General features: G+C 44.9%; 2 protein-coding genes across 2 annotated transcripts in view; both read left to right on the plus strand.

Moving 5' to 3' along the window:
• Positions 1-308: 308 nt before the first annotated feature.
• T265_10658 (hypothetical protein) lies at positions 309-2,168 on the plus strand (the record flags this gene model as incomplete). Its single annotated transcript, XM_009177106.1, has 3 exons — positions 309-331; positions 490-650; positions 2,005-2,168. The coding sequence occupies 3 exons, from the start codon at positions 309-311 to the stop codon at positions 2,166-2,168; spliced, it is 348 nt and encodes a 115-aa protein (XP_009175370.1).
• A 3,327-nt stretch (positions 2,169-5,495) lies between these two features.
• The window catches only part of T265_10659 (hypothetical protein), a gene marked incomplete at both ends in the record, with an annotated part of 51,100 nt that continues 48,937 nt past the window's right edge, over positions 5,496-7,658 (plus strand). Inside the window, one exon of the mRNA XM_009177107.1 lies at positions 5,496-5,544. Within this exon, the coding sequence (XP_009175371.1) occupies positions 5,496-5,544 (49 nt within the window). The remainder of the gene's footprint in view (positions 5,545-7,658) is intronic.

The raw sequence follows: 7,658 nt of genomic DNA on the forward strand, positions 1-7,658 counted from the left end.
GATGGGTGCATAACTAAACAGAAGTGGATGTAAGGCTACGAGCAGTTGAACGGACGACAGCAATAAAAGTCGTGCAGCTCCCAAACTACACAGTAATGGATCTTATTCCTCACGTGAACCGCACAGTAGCAGATGACCAGTTTAAACCTACCACAAAATGCTTACTGGTTGGTACTAGTAGGTGTGTGTGCATCCGGGTCCCTGTGTTTTGTTTATACAGCGTAGTTGAGTGGTTGATATGGACAGGTGTGACGGAGCCAAGTTTGAATAGATGGATGAATGATTGAATAGTTGGACGGGATGAATGCATGAATGAGGATGGAACCAACGGGTGAGTGATTGGACGATGGAAATATGATACAAACAAACACACACACATACATACATGATGTGGATGCCTGATTGCGATCGCTCAACATTGTGCTGTGTACGTCGACATCGGTGGAAAGATTCACGCCGACGCATACAAATATACCCAGTAGACAACAGGTGGAAGAATGACGTGTGCGATTTTGATGATGTTGATGATGATGATGATGATGATGATGATGACGATGATGATGATGATGATGACGATGTTATTGATAACATTCGTCATAATGGCAAATTAACAAGTACTGTCATGGATCGATACGTCAATTTGCATCCAGGTAAACTTTTACCTTTAATTAGGCAAGGGAATCAAGGCCCATACAGTCGGGAAGCACCGTTTTGACTAAAAGATGCCCAGATGGTTGTCATTTGTCAGCATAATTAATTAAATCTCTAAATTGCTTTGATAAACATTTCTTTATCGGACAGATCATTGTCGAGCTACCTTCAAAGCAAGGTCATTTTGCTTCATGAAAATTGATCCGGGGGGTGATCGCGAAAAGTCAGGGGAATTTCCGGCTCCAACAAGATACACTCCCGTAGGTTAGATAGATACTCGGATGATTAGTCTGTTGTGGACTTTAGCTGCTCACCGGAAGTTGGCAAATTCCAACGTGCTTCACGACTCTTCAAAAAAAAGACTAAATTCACATTCGGATTGAACTTAAAAGTCAATTGTTGAAAAGTTTCTGCAGAGCAAGAAAAAAAAAGACTAAATTCACATTCAGGATTGAACTAAAAGTAAATTGTTGAAAAGTTTCTGCGGAGCAAGAGCACGCGGAAAATGATTGAACTCAATAAAATGTAACTAAGGTGTAACTAAGGGGTGCAAATCAACTGATGGCCAGTTAAACGTGTAAAATTGTGAAAAATCAGCGACCGTCTTTCAAAAATCGTAAGTGGCAGTGGATGTTGTCAGTCCTGGGAAACTATTGGTCTTTTTCATCCTTCAGTTTCGGTGCTCTGGGTGTCCAATAAGACTGTTTCCCCATCGTGCTCAATATCACCAAGACAAACAGCAGTCACAAGTGATCAATCACTTCGTTAAATCGTCATGGTAACAACCCAGAGTGACACAGTGAGCGCGTTGTGCATGGATTTGTATGGGCTGATGCATGCATGCGACTAACACAGAGCTATTGTAGTGTAACTCTGTTTGATTGATGATAGGTTTGACTGACATTTTCCCCCGGTGTGACTACTGCCCAGCTGTTGGTCTGAAAAAGACAAGCCAAGATGGGCAATGACCATGATGTGGGAACAGCCGAGAGGGTTTGGGGTGGATTTTGTGTGTTTCGCAACCCAAGGTGGACAAGCCAATGTTGATAGATTTTTCGTTTGTAATCCCAAGTGCTGTTTATGGTGAGATGTTGTTGGCGTAGCGGAAAAATTAGACTCTCGGAAATTTTGAGTAAAGTGGGAGCGAAAAATTATCGGAGCTTTAAATGGAATGGGGTATGTACAGCCGAGGAGGATGAAGCTGACAAATTTAACCTGAAGCAGTTCATGTCAGTGGTCTAAACCTGGCCCAGCAGAACCGTCGTCTGCTTTGTGGATGTACATCGGTGGCTGTGCAGTGAATGAAACTGCGGCAGCTACAACCACTGTACGACGAGTACGCGGTTATGACAGCTGACGATGATGATGATGATGATGATGATGATGATGATGGTGATGATGATGATGATGATGATGATGATGATGATGATGATGATGATGATGATGATGATGATGATGATGAGAATCACGTCCAGCCTCATCAGATGGTGTTCTTCTTCTGGAGTAGAATGGGGTAATGAATTATGGCATGACGGGCACTCTTCCATCATAACAGTCTAACATCGTGAAAGACACGGTTCTAAGTTTGGACTGTCTGCTGTGAATCAGAGGTCCGCGGTATGATTTCATGAAATCGAGGAGGCTTCTGAATTTTGCCTTTACATCTATCTGGTTGCACAAGTGGGTCGTAATTGGTCGGACCATTCGCCATAACCTTGCTGAGGACCAAATATCACCGCATCAGGAGCACAGTTTTCGACGTCTGGCCATCTTAACAACAGTCGTTAGTCTGGTACTTGACCATTAGAGAAAGACTATGGCGTTCCTCTTTGCGTTTGTGATTCATACCACTGTGGTTGCTAACTGCATTCCACCCTCTCCCGCCCGTTAAGGACCTGGTGACTTTTGTCAGGTGACCAAGGGCAGGTTGTGTTCCGTTTGAAACACGAGGCGACTGAAAAAGTGAACTGTCTCCCGGCCTGTCAGACAAGTTAGGTCCACTGGGATAAACAAATCACGTTTAAAGACCAAATGTATCTGATACCCCTGTCAGACTTCAAAGACACCCATTTTTTCACATCTACACCATTAAGTGAGGCTTGGTGTCGTATGCTTAGGAATCGGCCACATCAGGTGGGGCATGCTGCGGTTTGCCCCCACGCACTGCGTTGGTATACTACCGGTGTGCTTGTTGTATTGATCAGTTTTTCAAATGGCGTTCTACTGCCACACAGTTTACTATGAATATACGAAATTTGGACAACTAGAAATGGATAACCCGTTCACGGTGGGATAGAGAACATCCTGTCGAAGCGGAATATCTGTGCAGTGTGAATTATCCTCATTTCATGCGTGCAGTCGTGTCCACCGATCGATCTTGAGACTAAAATAAGTAATTGAATTCCGGTCACCTCAGGCAACTCATGCAGACCAAACTTGGTTTGTGTAGCGCAGATTCTCTCCAATTTGGTGACTGTGAGAAGGAGGATATGACTATTGTTCTGGGTAGCAATTTGATAAACTAGCCAGGCTGCAACAGTTCGGCTGTAGGATGCAACTGAGAATATTAGTTGATTCACGATATTGGAAATAAACGACCTAGTGATTTTGTTGAAGATGATCACCTAACAAAGACCTACAAAAAGAAGGGAAACGTGAAGACCCAAAAGAGGAAATCTGGCGTTGATCCTGCACACAGTTCACATACAGTTCGACGCAGGTTAGGTGTAACACTGCCATCGATCGACTGCGTGGGTGGAGTGGGAAAGGCATTCAGGCTTCGAAAACCGACCCCATCATCAAAGGTTTCTGAAGGTAGGGTCTAGAGATATACTCTTGGTGGCGAAAACCTCCAATACACAAACCTTGGATGACATTGTTTTCACTTTAAATCGTATATTTCGTTTGGTGGAGTGATTTATTTATTTGAAAATTCAGAATGCCCCAGATGCTGATGAACTTTGAGTTACTGATTCGACTTTCTGTCTTGGCAAAGCATACACTACTTGTAAGTTTGCTGGAAACTCATCGACAGCTTCGTCCTTTCGAGTGTTTATCAGGGTCACCTGTTGAAGACTGAGGTCACTTGTTTGAAGACTGAACATAGCAGATTAAATGACAATTCAACCTGGAATATGGTTTAACCCCTTATTTCATTCCTTGGTTGGTTGATGTACCGCAGGAAACCAAAAACTAACAGACCAAGTGGAGGGAAAAAACAATGTATGGACGCAGAACAACTGCGGCCGAATGTTTGTCTGGCTTAGAAGAACGGAAAGAAAGACACTAAAAGGATCTCTGGAGTGGAAAGTATTTTTGGAAGTCTGACTGTCACTACTTGCCTTACCGAGACATGGACCTAACATCTGAAAACCTCGCGACTCTGAAGAGTGACCAGATGAACACAACTCATTAGAACTATTGTTACGCTGAAGTGGTATCTATTGAGAACGGAACAAAACATCACAGGGGGGATGAAAATCCCACCTCGGTTGCCAAACGATAACCAGGCGAGAAATGGTTCCCAGCTAGCTGTAGGTTGGAGAGCAAAGTGAAAACTTTTCTACGAACCCCATAACTGCCTCTCGCCCTATCCCGCATCCCATCGAAAAACAAAACGCCACAGACCATGAGAGATTTTGCTCCGACCAGCAAAAGTATGGGATAGTTTCAACAGTAACGTGGGACAAGTTCACGTGAGCGCTCACGTGACGGCATTTCCTCGACATGATCCAGCGGAGGAATCTTCTGGACATCAGGAAGGTATAATTCAACAAGTCTCGTTTTCCCACCATACTGTCATTCACTAAACAACTGCAGAATCAGACGCTATCCTGTAATCGGAAGAAGTTTCCAAGGGGATGATAGACCGTAAAAGTAATATACTAGGACGCCAGTACCATCATGTTGCATGTAGGTAGCATTTTTACTGAATCGACAAAAAACTCTCTAATTCGAAATTACTCACCTTCCACCTGATAGGTCCCTCGTCAACCAGAACACGGAAGCTGTCTGCATGGATGGTTGGAGGATGCTATTTTTGCAATGTAGAAAATTCCACTTGCGTACTGTTGTTCACGATGTTTTTCTCTATCTCTCTGATGATGTTGAATGAGTAAAGTGAGGTGGGCCGGTGTATGTGCGTGTGCGTGTAATTTCGGTGATGGCGTACAAACGGACAAATTGCAATTACTGTTCGCACCAACCAGAAGTGTACCGATGCACAGACGTCACTGGCGTACCGAGCTGTAATCGGTAGCACCAGCAGCTACATACAGTCCTAACAGCACCTTTCGGATTGGGCACCGTTGTGAGACGCGTGTGACACGGTTTGACGGGTCTTCTGGTGATTGGGGTTTACACGCTGGCAGGCACAGCCGAACTGGTAGCATCTGGTCCCATACAAGGGGTGAAGCGTTAATGGTGCTGGTGAGGATTCGAGTGCAGCCACTTTGGCGTCACGCTGTTGAGCAGTCCAGTTTACTAGCGAAACCCTACACGCACACACACACACACACACAAGGTGTCAAGACACTGATGCGGAGCGGAGCAGCCGTCCCACATACATACACAGACGTCCACACACATTTCGGACAGCATCTGACCAAACAGAGCGACAGCTGTCTTCATCAGTGTCTCTGGCTTTGCTGATTGATGATTGGTCGCTAAGGTTTGACGGACACGGAGGTGAGTTGTGTCTGGTGTGCGAGCGTGCTGTGCTGTCTCTCCGCTTGTGTGTATACGCGCAAGCGTCCGCAGACGTTGATGTTATTACGCCACGTGACCTGAACACAGACAAAACTTTTCAAGCATCAAAACAGCTGCACTTACAGCTGACGCACCCTATGAAGGAAGGCCTAGTGATTTCCGAAGAAAAAACCGCTGGTCCTCGCAGTAGGTCAACACCATATAACACAGCACTGAGAAATGGGACACAGGGTGACACGTCAATGCATGTTGGTCATCTTTCCGCGTTCATTACAAAAAAATCAAAAAAATCAAACGAATGACTTTCAGTTTCCAAACAAGGTCTGGAAATTCGTCTCAGTTTATACGCTGGATATTCATAAGTTCTGCTGTAAAACCCAAACCAACAAACCATATCTGCGAGAACATAGTGAATGGCGCCCAGCGCGTATCTGGGATAAAGTGCCTGAACTTGAATTGTGGCATGAACCTCCCAGGTTATCAGCATAGTCAAAGGTGACAAGGTCAGTCAAGTCAAATCGACTTAATGGACCTAGAGGCAACATTTTCAGTGTAAACATTCAACCAGAAGTTAATGGAATACCTTCAGGTTATCATAATGATGGCTTGCTAATGGATGACTCCCAGTAATACCTACATAGTGTTGACCGAGGAGGTGTGACATTACGCTGATACTTAAAGCAACTGACGGACGACGTTGGTATCTCGATAATAAACGGGTAATTAGTGCTGGTGGTCGTAGTTATGTCACGATGTATAGGCCGCTGACGGCTTGCGATAGGCCTGTACGTGATCGTCCACCGATCTTGTTTCACAGGGCTCACGCCGGCATCAAATGGCTGTGCGTAGTGCCAAATCGGTTCGGGACAAACTGTCTGGCCTCTTTCCATGCGCAGGCATGTGCAGTCCAAATTCGATCCCGGCGCTAGACACTGATGGCCGGTCAGTAAACGCCAAAACACCGGCAAACCGAAAACTGCTAGTTTTAAACTAGTTTTCAGAAATGTTCTTTCATTTTATTGACCGGGTCCCTTATTCATACGGAAGGACGGGGCGAAGTTTAGCTTAGTATCCTTAGCCTGTCCATCAGGAAAGTGCGAAAACCAAGGTACTTCCCAGCGTGAGAAGTAGTCACGATGGGGAAATTCACTGCCTTGTTTATGTTGATTTGTGGCCTGATTACGTTGGCGTGGTAAACGACGCGAAGATGTTCCGAGTTACTCTTGAGTGAAGCAACGTCGTTGCTATGTTCCACCGTAAGCTACATGTAACTGAGATCATTATCAACTCCTCAGTCGAGAGCGCAATCGTGGAGGTTTGGGAATCGGTGAAACTTTGCCACAATCTGTTGCGTAGATCAAGATCAGAAGACTTCCAATCACTCCCGAACGTGTTTATGGATTGACCGGAAATGTCGAAATCGGTTGACCTTCCAGCAAGCTACGCAATCCTTTATAATTCAGGATGAACAGCGGCGCGAAAACCGATGAAACAGGACAGTAGCCAACTGGAACTTGAAGCACATCCCCCGAAATGTCGGAAGCCCTCTTGGTCGAGCTGCTTCCTTCAGTGGAAGCCACTGATGATGTGGGGGAAAAGTATAACTCTCGAGTGTGACGGACTACAACTTCCAACGAATCACAAATGCTGTCAAGAACGAAAGTCCCCTGACTAGCGGGAAGGCGTATATCCAATAAAAAACATGCAGAACAATCGATGAAACGCTTGAACCAATATGGATAATTGATTCCATGTGTTCACCTGTCTGTTTGTGCTAAAATATTTGGCCACGATAGATGAAAAACCGAGAGGTGTGACAGACGGATCTATCGCTGTTATATGGAGAATAGTTAGACAACTGACAGACCCTGACAAGGTGAGAATATCTCATTCTTTCGAACGGGATCGCACAATGGGTGAAGTGGTTTGAAGAATACGGAAACGAATGCTTCGTGCAGTTTCACTGAAACCGTATCTCCATAAACTCCATCTTTGTTTGAGCAATCGAAGACTCCCGAGACTTTGTTTTCTGTTACTGCAATGTTGTCCAGGCTGTCTAATCGAGGTTATTCTTGTAACTTCAGCCAGTTCACTTATTACGAGATTGAGAAGTCAGCTGCGTGTGGCATTGTGCATCCAGCCAACCACTCTATCACTAACAACCGAGATGGTGATGCCTATCTGGCATGTTGCAAACGACAGGGAAGATCTTCCAAATGCCACAAAATTTTCCAGCTGTTTTTGTTTTATAAGCCATTCCGCCCCAATAGCAGTTGTGATAACTGCCAGGACAGTAGGTT

Source organism: Opisthorchis viverrini, assembly GCF_000715545.1.
Source record: "Opisthorchis viverrini unplaced genomic scaffold opera_v5_389, whole genome shotgun sequence".
NCBI classification, from domain to species: domain Eukaryota; kingdom Metazoa; phylum Platyhelminthes; class Trematoda; order Opisthorchiida; family Opisthorchiidae; genus Opisthorchis; species Opisthorchis viverrini.